This window comes from Conger conger, chromosome 12 (assembly GCF_963514075.1).
Source record: "Conger conger chromosome 12, fConCon1.1, whole genome shotgun sequence".
In the NCBI taxonomy this organism is placed as follows: domain Eukaryota; kingdom Metazoa; phylum Chordata; class Actinopteri; order Anguilliformes; family Congridae; genus Conger; species Conger conger.
In genome coordinates, this window is record NC_083771.1 from 19,383,215 (window position 1) to 19,407,578 (window position 24,364).

Consider the following 24,364-nt stretch of genomic DNA (forward strand, 5'->3'; position numbering starts at 1 on the left):
GCTGGGTATGAGCTGCTCAACTAGCTAGTGCTGGTAGCTTGTCTGAGCTAAGAGCTGTTCAACCACCGACCAGCTGTTTCAAAACCTAGCTTTTGAGCAGTTTTTTTCAACAGGGTCTCCTTTCACTAGGCTCAATTTGTATCAGTGAAACAGGCCCGTAATCCATAAAGGCATTTAGATTTAAGTAAAATTGTTGATTCTGTTGATTCTCACCTGCCGTCGAGACACTGTGACAGTATCATTGAAAATAGTCCAGTTCACAGTCTGGTAACAAGGAGGAGTGGTAAGAGATCCATTGTATCTGTAGAATCGATCCAACCTGTTTGGTAATAGATTCCGGACATTAAATCCAGGAATCTCCGTATCAGACTCTAAAACAGACAGCAAAGGGAAAATTAGAGGCAAATGACTTAACATTCTTCTTGAACCTTTATCTGATACACCTCATAAAATATTTAGGTCAACTCTACTCCAATCTGACAGATATCACTTAATTTAAAGCATTTTACTGCATGCACTGTACAGCATGGTTAGCTTCTGTCAAAGGTCTATTTTTGTTTACAATGAAACTTGAAAATATGGTGGCGTAAAAACACATATGTTTTGCTTCTTGTTATTGTATTTATGAACTGTACTGTGCACCAGTGTTTTATTACAGAATAAGTTATTTTAATTATCTCATGGTTCACTCGTGACCTGAATTAGGATGCCAGAGTCATATGACTGATTAGTACTGACTGCTGATTAGTAAATAGGAGGTGGGTTGGGAGTATTGCCAGCTCGTCTTAGCAAAACCACAGCATGTGGCTGAGGAGTTTGGCTGTGCATCACCTTGTGATAAAGTCAGTGTAGTATTTATTTGACAATATTAAACAATAAAGCAATAGTGACAGGTATTACCTTCCCTGCTGACATCCATGAGAGAAGACAAGATGTTCTCATAGTTTTCATTTTCGTGCAGACCGATCTAGAGTAAAAGCCAAATATAGTCATAAGGTCAAGTCTAACATATTCCTGAGCAAAGAGCTGAACCATCTTCAATAGTTATTTTTTACTTGGGACTGTTCATGGTACTGGTACATGGTACTAATCTAATGAACATATTGTTTTATAGCGTTGTATTGCAATTATAAATGTCAGTTTTAATATGATCCTGGTTGTTCTTTTCTTCTCATAGTAAAAAGGAAGAATAATAATGCACACATGTACATAACTTCCTTTTGGAGGTACATGAAACATATTTTCTGGCTTTAGAGCATTTACCCTGAACAGCTATTGGAAAGCTGGCAGGTCCTCAAAAATGAGTGTAAATATCTAAATCATCCCTTATTGAGCAGAAGAATTTGGCCTCAAACCATCTGAAACATGGACTAGAGTTGAAAAAGCATTTTTTTCAAAAATGTTTAACGTGAACTGTTACTTTAAATTATTGTGATGACCGTGTAATAATATCTTACCCCAATAAAGGCCCCCAAAACTGCCAAACCGTCCACCTTGCTAGCTGCTTCTGAGATATTGTGGTATTTAGAGTTGTAGTGAACCACGTGTATCTAGGATAAAGACAAATAAGCACAATCATAGTTCCATACATACATCTTCCGTCATACAACATCCACTTGACACAATGCAAGCCAATGGAGTCCATTTATTCTTCACAGTTTACAATTAATCCATACAGTAGGTATACCCTGGTTTTCCCTTCTACCTGATAATGAATTCATTGCTTTACGCCAGTAGTTGGCCAGAGATTGGAATACCATCTATGGTGTGCTCAGAGCTTCTCACCTCCGCTGGGAAATGCACGTTATCTATGGTGTGCTCCGACCCCGGGTCCTCCTTGGTCCCCCAGTGGAAGTGCAGCTGAGCAGCGAGGAACGTGTCGTCGAAACCGCTGACGATGCGCATGGTGTCGGGCAGGCTCAGTTGCACTGGGGAAACACATCCCAGCTTAGAACACCCTAGCAGTGTCTAGTATCAGCAGTGCCCTTTCTGTTTATACTGTACGTGTTTCCCCCCACCCCCCCCAGTCATGCCCACAGAAGAAGGCTTAGAGTACAGCATGTAAAATGCAGACTGTCACCTTTAATTTGAGGGAATGTACATCCATATCGAGTGAACTGTGTAGGAATTACAGCCCTTTAAATGTGTCACTGTCCAAATACTTATGGACCTCACTGTATCTCAGCGGACCTCTTGATGGTAATGCTGCACAATTCTGCAGCTCCCATGGGTCGTATGCAGTACACACAGCTTTGCCACAACCATGTAGGCCACAGAGATCCTTAATCCTGGCCCTCCAATCCAAATCCTGCCTGGTTTTCTTTCCTACCAGGTAATTTACTGAACAATTTGCGCTACTACTGATTAGCCAGACTCTCTTCACACCTGACTCCGAGGTAAAGGGGCAAATCAGCCATTTCGCAACGCGGGTCACTGGCTCAGAAGCTTAGGGAATCCCTGACTGACTGTAAAGAGAGGGTTCATACGTGTGTGTCCATTGTTCACCAGCTTCAGGGACTCTTCGTCTGTCAGGTCATAACCTTCCAGCTTTATGGCAGGTAACTTTGGGTGAAAGATGGCCTCTCTGGTGCCAATATTTATGGGAGACTGGGAATGGCCGCCGCAGTGCTGGAAAGCCGAAGACCACGTGGACTGATCTGCCAAGGAAGGGGACAGTTAATAATGTGACACCAAACCAACATCATGTAGGGCTGTGGGGTGATACAGTGACACGGTTGATGTCACATACTATGTAAGAGTCCAGGCTTGTCAGCCTTCTCCAGTTATGAATGGCAGAGGTCACAGTAATGATTGTTCATGATTAACTCAATTTGGCATTCCACATTGCGAAAAAAAGGATGAATCATTTAAAATACTACACAACTGGAGCATAATGCGATGTTGGCAAATGTGAAACGGAAGCGTTTTTATGTCACTTTATGTCATTCTGCTTTTATTATGAAGATACACAGTTTCTGTACACTGAAAATGCTTTTAATTAATTAGATTGCAATCTCTTACAACAACTGTTCCTTTTATGCTATAATATCCTGTTGCGCACTTTACCACACAATTACATTCATGTATGTGTTGTGGAGAAATAGAAGGGAGTCTTACTTACCAAGATAATTCCAGTGTCCATGAGAGGAGCCTAGCAGGGGAAATAATGGACATGGTCATTAGATAGAACAACAAAAGCACAAACACAATGCCTGATCCCTGATCCCTGGCCATCCATCACAATCACCAGATTTAAGTAATTACACACTTAAGTACTGTATTTGATTGCAGCCATTTCCTTTTATGGAAAATGATATTCCCTCTTTGAAAGATTTTAACAAAGACTGCTGAAATTAGACTCAAATGACATTATTAACTGACTATTCTCTGCAGAGAGGTAGTTAAATTGCTGTTTTTAAAATATTTACCAGTCATGAATAAGAAATGAATTTAACAAAATAAGATGCCTAAGTCTTTGGTACTATTGGTAGGGCACAAACTTAAGAACACAGGAGCATGGCCAGATATTATATCACGTTACAATATAAATGGATTTAGGGGATAACAATGAATCAATCCTGTTTCTGGTTTTATGGGGATTGGAAAAACCTATAATCCCTAACTGCCGGCTGTAATATTCTCAAACACTGTCAATCATCACGTTCCTGGACTTATTTGGTGGCTCTACCAGATACCCCACCCCCTTCTGAGGGCTTATTAAGTTTAGATAAGACACATCGACCAGCTTTATCCAAAAATATACGATCTATTTGATAGTAGTATACATTTGTGGGCCAATATAGCAACTCCCCAACATTGACTCGTAAAATAAGATTGTCTGATCCACTCACATTCAAGTTGAAGATGCTCATTGGAAGTTAGATGCATCTCTTGCAGAAAGTCAATATGAACCCTTTGTTTAAGGTTAATGTTTCCCTTTTTTCTGGGGCTATAAGTTCTGAATTCCTTTTACATTCCCAGTGCAGATGTTAAGTTCCAATTTGGGAGCAGACACGGGGGCTGCAGGAAATGAACCTGAAGCTGAGCGGACCCTACCGCTTTTAAAGATAGGAAGAGGATGAATGAAATTACAGCTGTCGAAAAACCCAAAAGTGAAAGACTAACATGAGCGCACTCCGCATGCCAGAACTATGGTGGACAAGTGGTAGGAAAACATTCTTGAAAGAGGGGTCTGACGCAGGTCAGCTTAACCCAAAGGAGCAATGACAGGCTAAGTCTCTCCCATAGAAAGCACTGAGGACCTATAGGACATACATGGAGCTGCAACAGGCATAATATTACATACAGGGGATCATTGGCAATGATGTTAATTGGGCACATTTGGAGCTCCATGCAAACCCAAGGTAGTGTATCATACAAGGTTAAATGCCCTGGTCAATCATACAGTGTGGAAGTGTTCTGATTAAATTTGACTGGGGCTGGAGCAGGCTGGCTGGGCAGAGAGCTTGGTTTCACCGCCCCGTGGTCACTCATTGATGATTTATAACTGAAACTAAAGTAGTACGGTAAACAACTGTCCCTCAGTTGGCAGGCAATGAAGAGTAGACATTGTTAGTCTGGGTTAAAAGGTTTTTTTGAGCTTAGGCATCTGACGTGAATTTATGTCAAATCTGGGAATGTGCCAAGTCAGACCACAAACAAACTCATCAAGAGGGAGATCAATGATGCACTAAACCTGACAGCAAACAAACTAAATAAATGAATTATCGTGTAAAATAGTATGAATAAATGTAAATTAATTCAGTAATGAAAGGATAATAATTTATAATAACTTTGGTTGCCTCCACAAACCAGCACAGCATTATATAACCAAAAATAATAAAATCCTCAGTCATTTGAGCCCTGCCCCCTCAGTCATTGGCATTCTAAAGCCAGATTTAGATTTGTTTATGACTGTGCTCACGTCTGGAGCTTCATTATGATCGCTGTTAGACTATAGTCTAGACTACGGCCTACAGCCTACAGTCTGAGCGTGACTGGCCCATTTTGCACTAAAATAAAGTTCGCAAAATGTTCAAAAGTTCAAATGCGCACTGGCTGGCACTGACACAAGCACTGAGCTTAAAAACAGGAGGTAAACACGGTGTCGCCTCTGTATCGCTGCTGGTACCTCTGCCACTCCGCCACTGACATAGTGGGAAATGTAGTCGCACAGCTGCCCAGCACCAGTGCTTGCTCCTGGCTGTGCCGAATGCTCTGCATTAATGCGTTGTGAGAACTACTGCGTTCAGGACACAGCAGAGGGTGCCAGAATCAGAGCGATAACCAACACTGCACATCCTGCACATTTCCTACAAGCTAGACTGACATAAGATTAGGAAGGTGATCCGCACGGCAAAGTAAGACTCTTTAGAAAGATATGTCTTGTATTATGCCTTCAGTGACTGCAAATGTGATACTAAGCCGGGGGGGGGGGTACAATTAGCTGAAATACCACAGTTACATTGTACGTCACTCGGGATAAGAGCATCTGCTAAATTCGCTAACGGTGAACGATCGCGATCTGATGCTTCCTGTGCTTTAGTGAAAGTAGCCGTTTCACTCGCAGTCTGCACACGGTCTCATGCCCTGGAGTCAGGACAGCGCTGCAATCACAACGAAGGCTATTCAGTCAGCGTGCCCTGGCTCAGAATCCTCTGTGTCACTCTGCATTTCACCTTCAGCGCAGCCAGAGATTAATTTTAATCCTTAATTGTTTCATGACTTCATTAAAATATAGCCGGGGAGATTAGTCAGGTCATTTCTTTCAAAGTGTCAACCCCATGGCAAGCCGGTAGGTTTAGAATAGAAGTTATTACACAGTCACTCAACTGTAGACAGATCATTCCGGTCCAAATATAGACATAACTCAGCAGTGAATGCTCCTGGTCTTTCAATTAGTCACAGGAAGCCTGGGCTCAGCCAGATGATGGAATCTCCTATGATAGCATCTCCATCGCTTCAATGCAGGGTTGGGGTGAATACAGCCATTGTGATTCAGTAACTTCAAGTAAGTAAGTCTAATTGAATTTCAGTTAATTCATAAACCATTAAGAGCACTTTTAATTTCAGTAATTGAATTTCCTGAATTGGCTGAATTAAAATGCAGCAGCACTAACCCACAAAACATTCTGACAATTCTGCTGCAATGAGATGGCAATGTTATAACACTGACAAAACATTCCAGTAACATTGCGAGAACATTTCGTGTTAGTCCTTTAGTGAAGATGAAAGATAAGCTCTCACATTGGCACCTTTGTGTAGGTGAAATTACACTCTTGTGTCCCTGAATTGAATCCTACAGTGCACTCTCCATCTTGTTCTGGTAGAATGAAACAGGTCGGACAGTGGGCCTTCATGATGATTGATGACCCATTTGTAAAATAATACACTGAAACAAATGAAAGAATTTACACATTTGTTTCCTCACCTTAGCTGTTACAGATAGCAATGGGGGAAAAAAATAGCTCAGATCAGAAAGTGCATGTGCGATATCATAAAAGTACTTAATCTAAGTTAATTAACATGTCAACATTTTCAAGAACATCTTGGTTATTGTAAAATACAACCTTAAAAAAGAAATAAACAACAAAAAAAACAATGAAATTTTAACTTGGGGCAAATCCTAATTTTCCATCTGTGGGCGTAGATTAAGGATGAGCTAATGTAATTGTTGTAATGGCGGAGGACAGCATTAGCTAATGTTGCTGCTGGCTTCATTAAAAGTCTAAGAGGCTGGCTGCATTTACCTTGCCAAGCGCATTCATAACCACAGGAGAAATAATACACCCCTGTCTTTAACTAACGAGCTTCCTTCGGGTAGCAATTTAACGCTTCTGTGTCCCACTCACTTCCTCCAGGATTTATCCCCCATAAGTCCCTGCACATGACCTTTCCCCCTTATTCCTCTGCAATAGAAAATAAGACATAACAGCAGGGTGGCCAACTCTCACAGTTGTCAGGCTCTGATTCACGCTCTCTTGCCGCCCAAACACATCTCCCGCCAAACAAAAAGAGGGCTGCTCCCTGATTAAGCGAATAGTGTATCCACTCGCAGGTTCATCAACATAACAGGGACTGTCCAATGGCTGCTTATCTCGACAGCAACCGCCTTTCGTGGTCCACAATAGCAAACCACCCCTTGCCCCACCTCCCCAGTCAGCTGACCACAGTCGGCCACTCTGTAACAGTAACATTTACATTTACATTTACATTTTTGTCATTTGGCAGACGCTTTTAATCCAAAGTGACTTACAAGTGCATAGGTTCTTCACAAGTCAAAGCATCACATCTATAACTAGGAAAATACACATGGAATGCTGTTCTAAACATATACAGTGGTGTGAAAAAGTGTTTGCCCCCTTCCTGATTTCTTATTTTTTTGCATGTTTGTCACACTTAAATGTTTCAGATCATCAAACAAATTTAAATATTAGTCAAAGACAACACAAGTAAACACAAAATGCAGTTTTTAAATGAAGGTTTTTATCATTAAGGGAGAAAAAAAAAATCCAAACCTACATGGCCCTGTGTGAAAAAGTGATTGCCCCCTAAACCTAATAACTGGTTGGGCCACCCTTAGCAGCAACAACTGCAATCAAGCGTTTGCGATAACTTGCAATGAGTCTCTTACAGCGCTGTGGAGGAATTTTGGCCCACTCATCTTTGCAGAATTGTTGTAATTCAGCCACATTGGAGGGTTTTTGAGCATGAACCGCCTTTTTAAGGTCATGCCACAGCATCTCAATAGGATTCTGGTCAGGACTTTGACTAGGCCACTCCAAATTCTTCATTTTGTTTTCTTCAGCCATTCAGAGGTGGACTTGCTGGTGTGTTTTGGATCATTGTCCTGCTGCAGAACCCAAGTTCGTTTCAGCTTGAGGTCACAAACAGATGGCCGGACATTCTCCTTCAGGATTTTTTGGTAGACAGCAGAATTCATGGTTCCATTTATCACAGCAAGTCTTCAAGGTCCTGAAGCAGCAAAACAGCCCCAGACCATCACACTACCACCACCATATTTTACTGTTGGTATGATGTTCTTTTTCTGAAATGCGGTGTTACTTTTACGCCAGATGTAATGGGACACACACCTTCCAAAATGTTCAACTTTTGTCTCGTCAGACCACAGAGTATTTTCCCAAAAGTCTTGGGGATCATCAAGATGTTTTCCGGCAAAAATGAGATGAGCCTTAATGTTCTTTTTTCTCAGCAGTGGTTTTCGTCTTGGAACTCCCTTTTTTGCCCAGTCTCTTTCTTATGGTGGAGTCATGAACACTGACCTTAACTGAGGCAAGTGAGGCCTGCAGTTCTTTGGATGTTGTTGTGGGGTCTTTTGTGACCTCTTGGATGAGTCGTCGCTGCGCTCTTGGGGTAATTTTGGTCGGCCGGCCACTCCTGGCAAGGTTCACCACTGTTCCATGTTTTCGCCATTTGTGGATAATGGCTCTCACTGTGGTTTGCTGGAGTCCCAAAGCTTTAGAAATGGCTTTATAACCTTTTCCAGACTGATAGATCTCAATTACTTTCTTTCTCATTTGTTCCTGAATTTCTTTAGATCTTGGCATGATGTCTAGCTTTTGAGGATCATTTGGTCTACTTCACTTTGTCAGGCAGGTCCTATTTAAATGATTTCTTGATTGAGAACAGGTATGGCAGTAATCAGGCCTGGGTGTGGCTAGAGAAATTGAACTCAGGTTTAATAAACCACAGTTAAGTTATGTTTTAACAGGGGGGGCAATCACTTTTTCACACAGGGCCATGTAGGTTTGGATTTTTTTTCTCCCTTAATAATAAAAACCTTCATTTAAAAACTGCATTTTGTGTTTACTTGTGTTGTCTTTAAGAACACTAAAATAAGAAATCAGGAAGGGGGCAAACACTTTTTCACACCACTGTAGTCGTCATCATAAGTGCAAATATTATTATTATTATTTTATTTTTATTTTTTTTGGGTTAGACAAGGAGGATAGGGATATCAGAAAGGGGGGGCGGGGGAAATCAGGAGGGAGGACTAAGGTAGAGTTTGAAAAGGTGTGTTTTTAGTCTGTGTCGAAATAGGGGGAGGGATTCTGCTGTCCTGACAGTGGTAGGCAAATCATTCCACCACTGAGGAACCAGAACGGAAAACAGGCGTGAACGTGCAGCTCGACCGCCAGGTGCACATAGAGAGGGAACCATAAGGCGACCAGAGCTGGCAGACCGGGGTGGTCTAGCTGGGGAGTAGGGAGTGATCAAGGATTGTATGTAAGGTGGAGTAGTCCCCTTAGCAGCCTGAAATGCCAACACTAGGGCCTTGAATTGGTAACCAACTACTACTACACCCCCACCCCCATCCACCTCCCGCCCCAGTTTAATATAGCTGCATCCTTTCATTATATTCAGTATAACTCACCATGAATCATCATTTTCAGACTTGAGAATGGCTGTACATCTCAAGCAAGATTAGCCATATCTCTTACGTGCTTTTGCCTTCGGTTCCTCAGGTCAGGCCTGGCCCTAAGCACACACAATGTTGCAGTTTCTTAAAGGGGCATGACTGTTCTATTCATTCTGCGCAAAGACAAGAGGCTGATTGTCCGCAGTCTGGGATGTTATTTGATATCAGCTGGGCATAGAAGGCAGGTAATGAGCTCACAGTTACATATAGTATACTTTATAACATAAAGCAAATGTTAACAGTGATCTTACATCATTTTTTTCAACATTTTTTCCAGTGTACTGTTGCTAGTATTTCCACAACGCTAATGTGTTTCATACCAGAATCATGCCAAGATAATACCTGAATATAATTGGATAATTATATTATGTTTCCTAAATTGGTACAATAATTTAGTCAACTCAAGTGCTGCTTTTAAGTAATAATAATTTAAACACACTGTGAAATTCAATGTAATTTCCTCCTTTAAAGTCAGCAGTTTAATAGGTTGCCGGACCTGAGTGTGTTCGCGTGAGTGTGGGGAAGGAATCCGCAGTGGCTTGTACTGTATGTTCTAGTCACATGAGAAAAGTATGTAGCTCAGCTGAGCATTTTAATGTTTAACATACAGGCTTAGGGTGGGGAGACAGCCGCTCTTGGAGATGGGCACTGAACTTTAATACCTTCTGGATTACGAATGTTTACGACAGGTCCTTCCTTATCAGGTCTGCTGTTCGAAAATATGTGAAGCACTTTCCCCTGCACATAGTTTTCTCATGTCATTCACAAAATATATTACACACGCATGCAGACACACAGACACACACACACACACACAGACACACACACATGTACACACACATACATGTTGTATGGCTTTTCATTCTAAGGATATGTGGTCTTTCATCCAATACAAAGTCAGTGCTCATACAACTGTTAAAACAAGTCCAAAAAGGATACAACAGGGTTGGACAACTCAAGCCCTGGAGACCTGCAGTGTGTGCAGTTTTGTGTGTGTGCGTGTGTGTGTGTGACGCCAGTTTGAAATATGCTGTGGGAATTCTTTAGCCAATCAGTTACTTAAATTAAGCTCTAAAGTACTTTAACCCACCGAAAACCAGCTGATACAGCAGCCCTCCGGAACTGGAGTCTGGCAGAGTCTGATAAACCACCCTCTACCAGAGAGAAATGTGCACTAGCAGAGATTATTCATCACAGAACATGCTCCAGAACATGAACCGTGGTGTATCATTAAAGGGTTTCGTCCATGGATTGTGTAAAATGTATGTCAGGAAAATAAACATGTGCTTGCACCCAACATGGGGAGTGAGAATATCATCAGGTCTTCAACATTTCAATATCATGGAGGTCTTGGTCTTAGAAAGTTAATCCCATAAGTGATGTCAAGCATAACAATAAGACACCAATGACCAGTTAGTCTTACAGATTCTACGCTCCAAAATTCAGCACTTCTAAAAACATTGCATTTAAAGATTTCATATATACATACACTCAATGTATTAGTTATTAGACCTGTACACAGCTTGTTAATGCAAATATTTAATCAGCCAATCATGTGGCAGCAACTAAATGCATAAAAGCATGCAGACGTCAGGAGGTTCACCTGTTGTTCAGACCAAATGTCAGAATGGGGAAAAAATATGATCTAAGAGACTTTGACTGTGGAATGATTGTTGTTTTCATGCATAACAGTCTCCTAGAGTTTTCAGATAATTAAGACAAATGAATGCAAATAGCGGCTTTTGGGTAGGTCGTCCTCTGGAGGGTCGAGTGTGTGGATGGATTGATGATATCAAAAGCTCCAGAGGGACTAACAGAACATTACAGCAGTTTGTACTTGTATTGATTCATTCCCTGTGGCAGACCTGTATGTTTGACCCATAGACTGGAGAATAAACATGGACAACGTGACTTGTGAAAAGTAGAAGCACAGTTTTTATACATTTTGTGCCACAATGTTTTACAAATTGGTGCCAGAGATTGTGCAATAGGGAACAGGGTCCTTATATGGATAAAGATAAACCCTGATAAACCCCTCCCCTACCCCACAGTGACATACAGGGACTCCGCACTGACGTAGATTGTTCCTTACTCATCCTGATTCAGCTGAAAGGTTTTTGAAGATGCTGCAGAACGCATATACACCACAAGTATATACAGTAATTGTTCCCACTCAGAGTTTAGAGCCTGGGACAAGTGGGCGGGCGGGCAGGCGAGAGGGGGTGGGGGGCGGGGGGGGGGGGGTCATGAGTCTCTAGTCTTAATCTCAAAAACCATATATTCTATGATGCTGAAACCAACACTGCAATTCAGTATAATTCAATATAAATGAAATAATAATATTTCATTACAACATATTCTTCGTCGTCGTCCAAGACACTTGTATTATGTAAAAAAAAAAAAAGAAATATTTCTTTTCTGCAGGGTCTCAGGAGGATAATAAATGCGAGTGAAAATGTCAGCGGTGGGTTTCTAGCCACAGCCCTCACCGGTTGCTAGGGTCAACAAAAGATACGCTGAGGCCAAAGAAAACTGACCCACCTCTTAATGCATCTCCAGGGATGACCTCATATTTCATCAGGGACCCTCATGTGTTACAGTGCATGCTCATTCCTGAGGTCCACTGCAGGTCCACACAGTGATAGATGAGTGTGTTTCTGTTAGTGTAACCGTATACGTGTGTTAAAAGGCATCTGTGTTTGTTCTATAACAAAAGGAAACAGAGTAGCGTTTGGTTGGACATACCGTGCCAAGCATTGGATGTTTGGCGTGTTCCACCAACCTGGGTTTCATTTTCTCATGGTCCCACACTGTATACATGCCTTTCCCCACACTATGACATACCAAGCAATAATGTGTTAACGCCATTTGTTGATAATATGAAATGTAATAATTTCTCAAGTAAGGTTAGACATGTATAATGCGAACTGTTAAATATAATGTTTTCTTTTCTTATATAATAACACTCCTGGTGCCCTGGAGGGGAGATTCCTTAATCGTATTTTGAATTATTCTTCCTCCAGAGTTCGTTGCCGTTATGACATTATAAACTCTCTTAGGTTGGCCCTGCAATGGATTACGAACCTGTCCAGGGTGCGTTCCTGCCTCTTGCCAAGTGTATGCTGGAATAGGCGCCAACCCTCGAGAGAGCGCAGAATGTCTGAATGCCTTTACGTGTGAGAGTTTCAGAGTCGCCAATTCACACAAAGACTGCACAGGGGTGCAGTGGATAGCACTGTCACCTCACAGCAAGAAGGTCCTGGGTTTCAGTCCCGTTCTGGACCTTTCTGTGTGGAGTTAGCATGTCCTTCCCGTGTCTGTGTGGAGTTAGCATGTTCTCCTCGTGTCTGTGTGGAGTTTGCATGTTCTCCCAGTGTCTGTGTTGAGTTTGCATGTTCTCCCCGTGTCTGTGTTGAGTTTGCATGTTCCCCCCGTGTCTGTGTGGAGTTTGCATGTTCCCCCCATGTCTGTGTGGAGTTTACATGTTCTGCCCGTGTCAGCGTGGGTTTCCTCCGGGTACTCCGGTTTCCTTCCACAGTCCAAAGACATGCAGGTTAGGCTGATTGGGGGGGCATTAACAGGGTGTTTCTGCAATGGAGCGTGATGTGTGCTCAGTCAGTCTACCCTGTTTGAATAAATACATTATTCTCACGTACAAGAAAGATGCAAGAGACAAGCACTTCTTTTTATATGTGGTCTTGTTCAACTTGAGAGATTGTGAATCCCTCATCAATTCTACATGGATTCTTATTCTTTTTGGGACATTTTATTGAAGAGATTGCTAAGATCCAAAATCAAATATGGAAACAATATGATCTTGGGAGAGTTATTCAAGACCTATCAGGCTGTTTAAAGTGTTTGGACTATATGCAGTGATATTCTAGAAATCTCAAACTGGGTCCTCTGATCTCTAGAAGCGTCTTTTGGTCCCCACTACACAAGTAAAAGGCTTCCCTCTCTAAGCCCCCAGACTAGGGAATTCTTTACCAGAAAGTATCTTATACACCATCATCTTATATCAATGATTCTGCCAAGCTGAGCCTACACACATATTTGTAGCACATAACTGCTCTCACAACCTGAAGATATGTATTGCATACAAATGGACTTGGAGGGCAAGAGACTCGAGCAGCCGTAACTATCAACCATATTTAGTAGAACGCTGAGCAACCTTGGTTGATGCCAACATTCTTTCATTCGCAACCTTTCGAGCAGGATGGACATCCGAGAACTAAAGAAGGCCTTGTTCTCGCTTAATGGCACAGTTGGGACACGCTAGTGGCACAAAGCCTTCTCCCAGACTCTCTTGGCCAACATCCATACAGAGATTAATGGCTTCCAACCCCCCGCCATTGACTTTCCGCATTGTTCTGCTGAGGAGTCTAAACTGAATAGAGTCTGAATGCATGAAGAGCAGCCATTTTGACTGAACACACAGTATAACTGGCCACGGCATTGGTTCAGTCACTCTGTGCACGGTCTGTCGAATTTACCATACAGGAGGCTACTCACCACATTGTACTTGTGCATCCGATTTAGCGGAAGTAATTTAATCAGACAGGCTGTCGGTGATTATTTATTTAAAAAATGCTTTAAATATTTCCCCCCATACTTTTTTCCCTCCTCAATCTGGACTCGATCACGATCACACTGTGACGCTATCTCAGCCTCCTGTGTCCATTCTGGAGAAAACAGCTCTGAGCTCTCCTCCACAGTCACCTCCTTATCGCACCCCACTCCGAGGTCTGGCTCGCGGACACAAGTAGGAGGAACACACTCCAGGCATAGAGGTCAAAAAGGCAATCCTGTAGGCGCCTGTTTGACCAGTGGGGGTCGCTGGTGGAGACGCTCTCATACCAGCTGACTTAATCCCTCCCAGCAGAGAGCTGCCTGAGGGCTGCCAGCCACACTCTGCACTGCCACGGTCCGGGGTCAACGCCAGACTGCGGTGGCCACTCACACTGTAGTACATGGGTTCCCAACCTGGGGTCTAGAGGGGAGATCAGATGACACAGGGGGCAGAGGCCTCATTTGATTTGAGGTGGCTAAAATGGATAACAAATTTTGGTATGTGTCTACAGCCTCCCATGCCTTATTGCTCAATTAATACATCATAACTCAACATCATAAATAAAAGAACTAATTTTCCAAATAATTTCCAAATAAATTTTGGAATGTGTTTTATCTTCATATCTTGTCCTCATCCAAAAATATTACAGTTTGTGACCTGCACCAGATGTCCTGTTTTCACGGTCTCTGCGTGTACATTCTCAATAGTAAGCCTTGTCTGTTATCCTGTAACTGTGACCAAGCTAACACCCACATTAGCATCTTCATGAAAGTAAAAAGTAACACAGCAAAGTATTCAATCTGAACATTCCATCCCTGGCAAGCCCAAGGTGGTCACTTGTTCACACTTCAACAGGATGATACAGAGTAACAGTCACAGTTGCTTCCCCTTTTTTTCTTCCAAACACTTTTTTAAACTACCACTATGTGAATGGGTGCGAGGGAGATTTAGGGGAGAGCTATGTATATAGCCTGATGTGTTTCCTTGTTTAACAAAAGAGAAAAACAGTATTATGTAATTTTATTTATGTTAATTTACAAAAGGTTCAGAGAATGCCAACATGAACTAGAAAAGGTCAACTTCATTAAATAAAAACATAGCCCCACACTATCACTTCAGAGTCAGACTCCGATAAGTGGAGTTCAGTTACGATAGTCAGGCCTGTTTACGTGAGTGGCAGGGGTCACGTTCAGAAAGCACCAGCAATGTGAGGCAGATCAAATACACAGAGCTACCTCACTTCAATGAAACTGTACACTGTGCACATACACATAGGTTCAGGGGGACACCCCCAATATTCCCATAGTAATTCAATGCTAGTCTAGCTCGTATGCCTGTGAGACTTGATGTTTGACTATGCAAGTGTCCAGCAGTGTGTCTCTCCCAAAGGTAAAAAAGAAAACGACTTCTTGTGGCCTGAGTGTGGACTCATTGCTCCAAGCAGACTTCCTGTATCGCACTTCCTGCCTTGGAGAGAACCCTGATGTCCAAACATTGATTGGCCTGTCAGGACTCCGAGATCCCTGCTCTTGCCAAAACCACAAAGTGTCCAACAGAATCCTGACTCAGTTTTAAAAATCACCTCCCCTTTTCTCAATACATTCAACAGATGTGAAGAGGAGGGTGATTTCTTAAGAAGAAGGTGATTCAATTAACGCTGCTTTGTCTCAGCAGTAACACATATACAGGATTTGGCATGAATTACTCAATTTAAAAAGGATTCTGGTGTTGTGTCTTTTTAATATAAAAAAACGTTCTAGATTAAACAAAAGATCTTCAGAGCATATGCTACAAAATCTGTGTAGCTAAAATACAATAAAGTCACATTTCCAGGTCGTTGAACAACTTCAAACTCCCTGCTGTTTTTCATTATCTGTTTTTCATCACTTGACAGAAGGAATGCCTCAGATACCGGACTTTCTACCAGACATTTTCACACATCACATACCTATAGAGTGACCCAGGGAAACCAGCTCATGAAATGGAAAGTTAAGTACCTCAATAAATGATGAGAATAGCAACCTAATTTGATAAACACAGAACAAAGTAAATTAAAAACGATAAAATAAAACATTTCACAACTGCTGCAATGTCCACTTTTCCATGGTCATTTGGTTAACTGGGAAGTGCAGGAAAAGCGACCATAATCATGGAAAATGCCCATATTAAAACAGCAAACTATATATATTTCCTTTCTGTTTTTTAATTCTAATTCAAAATCGTTATTTTATATTGTGGTTGTGAACATGGTTGTGAAAACCATACAAAGCCTTCCGCAAAGCTTAGAGTGGTTTAGCTCAGATCTTTCTAGAAAATCAATGGTCAAAAGAAGTGTGGTTAGATTACTCAGACCTACGCAGATTAGCAAAAAATGTGCAGTACACAAACATCCACTCTGTTCCCTGAGGTAACCGTAAAACAAACGCGATTTCACAACTGACACAATGACCAAATACAAATACAAAGCCTTTTTTATCTGCTTGTTAATTGCCTTAAACAGTATAATTAAGTGACTCAAAATTGTTACAGTAGCTTAAATTGAATTAAGGATGTGTGATTATGGTCACATAGCAAAAACCATTCATTTCTTCCTCGGTTTTGTTTTGAGTTCAGGAACAAAATGATTATAGTTCAGCAGTGTTGTAGCCTCATTCTATGTGGTTGTGTGGTTTTTGAGCAAAAAGTTTTAAAAAAAGGATTTGTAACATCATCTGCATTAATGACATTCACAGAAAACATTTACTAATTAATTTTGTCCACACAAACTTCCGTTACACAAAGTGACTCAAAGTTGCCAACAGCAATGACCTGACAATCCATCATTACAAATGGTTTGGAAACATTCAGTTTGTGTGAGAAAAAAATCATTATAACTATAACTATACACAAGTGCTAACAGTTGCAATTTATGTAATTACTTGGGGCAGTCGTGAGAAAATGTCCCAGTTCCTCCACTGTTTAAAGAAAGGGCACATGACAGCTGAGGTCATAGTGAAATAAGAATTTAAGATTGTGGAAAAAGCAGGGATTAAGTGTGACCCCCCCATCCTATCAGCTGAACCCCTGATCTCAGACATCAGCACGGGGACTCACTTCGGTGGTGCTCCTCAGCATTGCCACTCTCGCTGCTGTCCTCGTCCTCCTCAGACGACGATGAAGAGGATGCCAGGATTTGGAACAGAATGAAGAGGAAGACTTTTCCCAGCATCTCAGCACTGTAACTCCTTCACTGTTACCACGGTCACCACTCCCTTATTCTGCTCCTCGCTGGGCCACTGAGTCAGGAGCAGGTCATCTGGGCTGGGCTTTTTAAGGCAGGCCATCGACCAATCAGGATCCGGGACCTCCTCAAGGTGCCCACTGCATCCTTGCTCTGAGCTGAACAGGGCCAGCCACACAAAACAACTAACTGCAGCCCTAATCTAATCTCCTGTCAACCTAACCCACTGGCAATCAGGCCCTCCCCCGAGTCCTCCAGTCCGTCATGAGCAAAGTCCACAGCACTCTGCGTACTGGTTGTGACAGCCAGAGCCTTTGTACAATCCAGTCCAGATGCGCTGAGCAGAGCCAAAGACATGCGCTCGGTTCAGAACAGGGTGGTCTCTCAGCCAGGTGGACAGAAAACCATGACAGTGTGACGCTCTCCAGTATCGATTCAAAAACCTGGGTTTTTTTTCCCACTTCGACTTTGCAAGTTATGACACACATTTCGCGACTGTTACCAGTGGTACTCTTATCATAACAATGAATCATTTCTCAATAATGGAAAGGCAGGGAGTGAAGTAGTTTCCTTATACGCTTTTAGCCAAATGTTTGCAGGAACGCCAACATTCCGGGCTGTTGCACTCATGTCCTTTACCCAGCACAGGGAACGTTTAAGCGATAATATCCTCATGATTTAGTCACAATACTTACTTTTGTGCAACCCCCCTGCAAAGGGATTACGCAAAGACACACTGAGCTGGGTGTTCAGGAAAACCACCATGAGAGACCACATTATACCCAGGAAGTACCTATTGAACATTTGAGACACTTAAAACATGAGATGCCGAAAGCAATGAAATTTGTATCTTGACAATAATGGTGTACTCATATCCCTAGTTGCATATCCGTGAGAAGATATGGATATGCAAAATTAAAACAGCATATCCAGTTTTGGTGGTTATCCACAATTTTGAGGGTGAGACCTCCCCTCCAAATTCATGGTTCATCCACTCATTTAAGGGTTCACAGGACGAGCAGGTGCAACCAGGGCAGCCAACCTCAGGTCCTTTAAGTCCCTTTGTGGCCCCCTACATTTATTTGAAGGCCCCTGGACCGCTTTCACCACTCCGGTGTTTTTTACTCATTACCGAGCTATGCTATCAAGAAATAGAGGGACAAACATGTGTCTGAAAAGGTACAAACACTTGTCGTTGGGGTGGGACCCAGTAGGTACATTACTTTCAGAGGGCATTACGGAAATTAAAGAGCTAAAACGTACCTCCACTGTACCTTTTCACAGTCAAATCATGTTTTTGCTTTGCTTTGAACCATGGGGGGGGGGGGGGGGGGGGGCGTGTGCTTGCAACATTCTCTGCACCAGGGCCCAGAGGGTACAGATTCCATGTACATATATAGCTGCGGAGAGGGATGGGATGGGTGGCTGTTCGTAAAGCGGTCAGGCTGTGTTCCTCTATCCCTCTGTCTCTTCAAGAAAACCTGCAGTAAATCAGGGCCATTGTTGCGATGGTTGTTGCCCAATTTCAACTTTAACTTATAGGGTGGAAAAATCTCATCAAAGCCATGGATAGTGCTTTTTTGTGGCATGCTTTTAAAATACACCACAGATCCAACAATGGACCTGTGCACGGAAAATGATGCATTTTCCCAGGGCAGCCACCTCAGACACTTGTAATATTGGAAATGTTACAAGCAAATGTTGGAAATGGCCCACAATTTCAGGTGGACCAGTTCTGGAAGACCATTGCAGGAGCCAGATACCTGTGTGCTAGACATATTTCTATTATCTCAGTCCGACATCCAAGTAAATCAATCATTTGTTTCCACATGGGGGAAAAAAACATGGGGAAAAGTTACTGTGTTGCCAACTGCAATATAAAAAAAGACAGAAATATGTATTTTTATTTGAGACCAAGTGAGGATCCAGAGCCAGATAAAAGACAGAAATGGCTGCTGGAAGCGATCAAAAAAGCAGTAATACAGACGATATTGGCACAGGCGCAAAAGCCACTGACGCAGGCAGTCGGAGATATCAAAGCCAACAAGGTGCGCTTTATTGACAGGTGTAAAATAGTGACTGATTTACAGGGCGCAAAACTGAAAAATGAAGTAATGAAAAGTAAAAAAAAAAACTAACAAAAGACTATCAACTAACAGAAAAAACTAACAGAACTTTTGTTTATTACTATGGTGCTCGCAATAAACAGGTCTACTCACTCACTGACCCCAACCAACCCTGCCTGCAGGTGGTTGTATGATTTGGGACCTACCAATTACAATAAAACAATATAGCTGCATAACGTTTGTCCAGGGCGGCACGGATGGTGCAGTGGGTAGCACTGCCGCCTCACAGCAAGGAGGTCCTGGGTTCGACTCCCCGTTGGCCAGGGCCTCTCTGTGTGTTGCATGTTCTCCTCGTGTCCATGTGGGTTTCCTCTGTGTACTCCGGTTTCCTCCCACAGTCCAAAGACATGCAGGTTAGGCTGATTGGAGAGTCTAAATTGCCTGTAGGTATGAGTGTGTGAGTGAATGGTGTGTGTGGACTGGCGACCTGTCCAGAGTGTATTCCTGCCTTTCACCCAATGTATGCTGGGATAGGCTCCAGCCCCCCTGCGACCCTGTTCAGGTTAAGCGGGTTAGGATAATGAATGAATGAATGAACGTGTGTCCAAAGTCTCTGAAGTTGAGTCTGTTAAGGGTTTAAGAACATTTTACAGGGGTTTATATTTACAGAAATGAATGGTGTGACAGAACTCCACATAGTACACAATGATTGGGGTTAGTCAGCAATGGTGTTGGGCATGCACATACACACACACACGATTCATCCATTGTGAGCAACTGTCAATCACATATGTGTCGTCACCAAGATATACATATTGCAAGACTGCTTGAACTGCAATGAGTAGTTCATCTAAATTATGTTCTGCTAAATTGATTGGCTGTTCATGTGCAATTTGTTCAATAAAAGCACGTTTTATATATAAATATATAATCATTATAAATAGATGTTATACAGATTTAATATACAAATGCAATTATATATTTATTGTTTTTATTCAGGGGGCATAGGCTATTTATTGTCTGTGGTCTATGTTAGCAGTGTACCTAAAAAAGAAATATTTGTTTATTCAGCACAAGTCATATCGCTGTCATAATATTCAAGAATGTTGTACATTTTCCTCATATCATGCAACCCTAACACGGATGGGCACGCACCATTGACACCTTGACAGAAAGCAGTGTCTGATGGGATAGTTTAGAGGTTGCCCTTGGAGCACCAGGGGCCATGGGAATGCGGGAGTGAGGATCTGCTGTGTGTCTCTACACTGCAGCACACAACTCCATAACCTGAGATAAAAAGGTATTTTATCTTTTTGACAAAAGCAGTGTCCTAGATGAAAAACATGACAATATCACCCAAAATATTATTTTATTTTAATGAATGTTCCTTGTGGAGAAGGTTTCAGCACAGTAGAATAGCTGGTTCTTCACATAAGCCCAGACTGTGCATAAAACTGGAATGTTCTGGTTTTAACAGCAGACAGAGAATGTTTAGTGTTAAACATATACATTGCAAATATATACATGTCTGGTGAAGCTACGTGGAATCTGTGTTTTTCCACCAGCACTGCGTGTACTATTACAGTAAACAGTGCCAACAATTAGGGAGATTGATTGTCATTTGTTTTCACACGGTACTGTATTCCTCTACTGTAAAGTATCGACACGCTGCACATTTTTTGCACTGTATCACGTGTTTTGTTCCCAAAGAGTGGATTATGGGAAATGTGGAGAATACAGTAAAGGGTTTTAGCGGATATAAGCAGGATTAAAAACCACAGTCAGCAAAGTAATCCCTCATTAAATTCACACGTTCCTGAGGGAACTCCTGTATCTTTAATTACACATGGTCCTCACAAGCTTTCTGGAAGACTGAATCGGGGGGAAAAGATTAGAGAAATACTTGTGCAGGTCAATGGCTTATAATTGTCATTAGCATGATTTGACTTGATGTGCTTTTGTTGAAAGGAAATGACTGTGGTCGTCATTATACCTGAGGTTTTTTAAGTGTTTCTCTTAACTATTTAATTGTAATTTGAATCCAAGTTTATGTTATTTTATAACCCATACATATGATATACTTGGAACAAAGGAGTGCACAGCGGAGACTGCAACATTTCCTGTAGTTGCAGAAGATTCCCTGTCATTTCACTTAGGTTTTCCCCAACCGGAAAAATTGCTCTTTTGTCTTAAGGCATTCAGTGACAAATAAGTACATCACTGACAAACCAGAGACTTGTGCTTACAGGAACCAAAGGATTTTTTTGTTACCAAGGTGCTCAGCACACTTGACTGTTGCCTTCACTTGCTAAGAAAATTTAAGTAGTTTCACTAAGACCGTGTCAGAAGTCAACCCATGTCGACCTCCTCTGGGCTCAGCCCGCATGGCCTGGAGATAAAACACAAACAGCACAAACTGGCAGCCATTTTGTGTGCGAGTGTGTGAATAGGGGTGGCCTGGGAAACCCCACACTGACATTTCGCTTACTCATATGATTCCGTAACCTAAAAATTGGTTAACATACCTACAGGCCATGTTGGATATTATGGGTCATACTGGTGTCACACAAGACACATTGGAGCTGATCAGCTGTTTGAGCAGTGCTGGAAAAAGATCCGCTTCAGCAGAATGCAGAGCCATTGATGAATGCAATTTAAGATCACAGTTCCGAGACAGCCAAACAGAATTAGTGTGTAGATAAAGCATCCACAAAATAAAGAAAAAACCAAACAAGCAGATGGTAAGGGAATCAAAAATAAGACAGATCTACAGTTTAATGGGCAGTATGAAACACCCAAATTCACGTGTTAAATAAAAACCTGTACTGGAATATCCTGCTGGACAATGATTCATGTAATGTACACCCCAGGCAGAGAACCTGTGGTTTCGAAGGGTTGAGTGGGTGACCAGGAACTGTCTAACCAAGAAGGAAATGACAAGGCGAGGTCTCATTGGAGGAAAGATCTTTGAAAATGTATCCCATCCCTTCTGAGATCAGTTTTTATTGTAAAACAAAAAGGAAAAAAAGAGTGGAAACAGCAGTGTGAGGAGCGTCCTCCTGCAGAAATGAAACAAAGCGAGTGAAATGTGCCAGTTTCTCCACATTACTGCATGTCTAAAAATCAGTGCTGTTTTTCCAGAGAAGAAACACTTATACATGGTCAAGGTGGGGAAACAAATTCAAACTCACATCTTTTCATGAAAGAAAAAAGAAGCAATTCAGCATCTGTATTAATACAAAAATATAAGATGTACATAAATAAAAAATAAAAAAACTAGATGCATCCAGACGTTTTATAATCAAAGTCAGATATAACTGGAGAGGACTAATAAACAATGATTTAATAAAAAATTGAGAAAATGAAAAGATTGCGGATCAGTGTGTAAAATCTTCTCCAATCGGAGGCCAGAAACCCAGAATATCTTATTACTTTTCCAACTCTTAAAAACGATGAATTATCCCACCATTAAAACTTCTGTTAAAGGTCACAATTCTTGCCCCCTGGTATGCTTTAATACATTTATAGTGTTTCACCACCTCCTGAATAACAAGTTAAAGTGACCACCATTTTTGGCTTAAGAGTTTCACATCCAGCACAATCAGGGTCATTTCACAGTTGTGCAAATAAGACATAATTGATTTACTGGCATAACAGAATGCAGGTAAAATGAAGTGCATGTGAAGTTTGAAGAACAGCAGATGGAGAGGGAGACATCCGACCCAAACTGCGCCGTTTTGGCAGACGGGGGAAAATGAAGTCAAGTACCAAGTTATGGAGCATGGAGCTGAAGTGTTGAAAAGCACAGGTTCTTTTCCCCAGGTGAGGCCATGTTCACATTTAGATAAATATGTTTATGTACAGCTAAAATCCTAATTGCATCTAAGAAAGCAAATAGAAGCCATTTTGTTTCTGCCATATACAGATGTCCTTTGACAACAGCTGCAGCATGGCCGACTGAGGAAACGGTCACCAAACAGACTAACAAACAGATTAATGAACACTCATTCCCAACACAGCTCATAGCCTGAGCGCTAACTAAATACTTTGCCGCCCTCTAGTGGTAACCAAATGCATTCACGTTTCTACCAGCTTTAAATCGCAGTTAGTTTTGATAAAGTACACTCAACAGATATGGTGTTTCAGACCCTCTTAAAATATAAGTCTTGGATATACTCACTTATGACAAGTAATCATTTTGGACCAAGTTCAAAATTACTGTGTGCAAATATTTTACAACCTCATCTGCACATGGATTTTTTGGGGGGAATTTGGTTGGAGAACAGTGCCCTTGTTTCAGTTTCTTTAATGACAGTTACTGTGATGTTGAAGAGACCTAATTACTATTTTTTTTGTAGATTACAACTGTCAAAGGGCAATACTAACCTATTCATTCTGTAGCACATTACAAAGAATAAACAAATGTGGCAGTTTGTTTGGGTATAGTCATGACCAGCCTTCCTGGTGCTTCATTGTGTTAATACAGTGGGCAAAATTAAGGGGGAAAGCCAAACAACACCCTCAAAACACAACCCGAGAGAAAGCTGAATGTATTCGAACAGCATCGCGGAAAGTTTCAGGAAGAGAGAGCTACTCTAACCTAAACTATCCGGCATCTCAAGGAGACCACCGGGGACAATTCTGCTGGACAAACCCTAAACTACAGAACCAACACTGCAGGCATAAATCTGCTTTATGTGAACAGACACCGCCCTGTTGCATCTCAAAGTAAAAAAACTTGGTCACTCTATTAAAGCACTTTTATATTCAAGAAGCACCTAGATGTTTATGATAGCCTGAACGCTAAACCTTCGTAATAGCTCCACGTGCCTGTACCATTGAGCATGTTAAATAAAGACTGCATTCATTTAATCATGCTGCCCGTGAAACACAGGCCTCCGCTCTACCCAACCCTGCCGTGCCTTGTCCTAACTTTCAGTGACAACTAGAAGGACGCAAGGCCTTATTGCCAAAAAACATTCTGCGCTTGGGGAGGGTCACCACACCAAGTCAACAACCAAAAAAAAAAAAAAAAAAAAGTTTAACATAACTGTAAAATGTTAGCACTT

At 41.7% G+C, this 24,364-nt stretch overlaps 1 protein-coding gene across 1 annotated transcript in view; it reads right to left on the reverse strand.

Moving 5' to 3' along the window:
- The window catches only part of ca9 (carbonic anhydrase IX), a 22,505-nt gene extending 5,231 nt beyond the window's left edge, over nt 1-17,274 (reverse strand). Inside the window, exons 1-7 of the mRNA XM_061215846.1 lie at nt 17,103-17,274; nt 3,122-3,151; nt 2,487-2,657; nt 1,786-1,928; nt 1,458-1,550; nt 901-967; nt 214-371 (exon numbers count right to left, since the gene is read on the reverse strand). Coding sequence (XP_061071830.1) covers nt 214-371; nt 901-967; nt 1,458-1,550; nt 1,786-1,928; nt 2,487-2,657; nt 3,122-3,151; nt 17,103-17,217 — 777 coding nt within the window. The 5' untranslated portion in view covers nt 17,218-17,274. The remainder of the gene's footprint in view (nt 1-213; nt 372-900; nt 968-1,457; nt 1,551-1,785; nt 1,929-2,486; nt 2,658-3,121; nt 3,152-17,102) is intronic.
- Between the last annotated feature and the right edge of the window lie 7,090 nt (nt 17,275-24,364).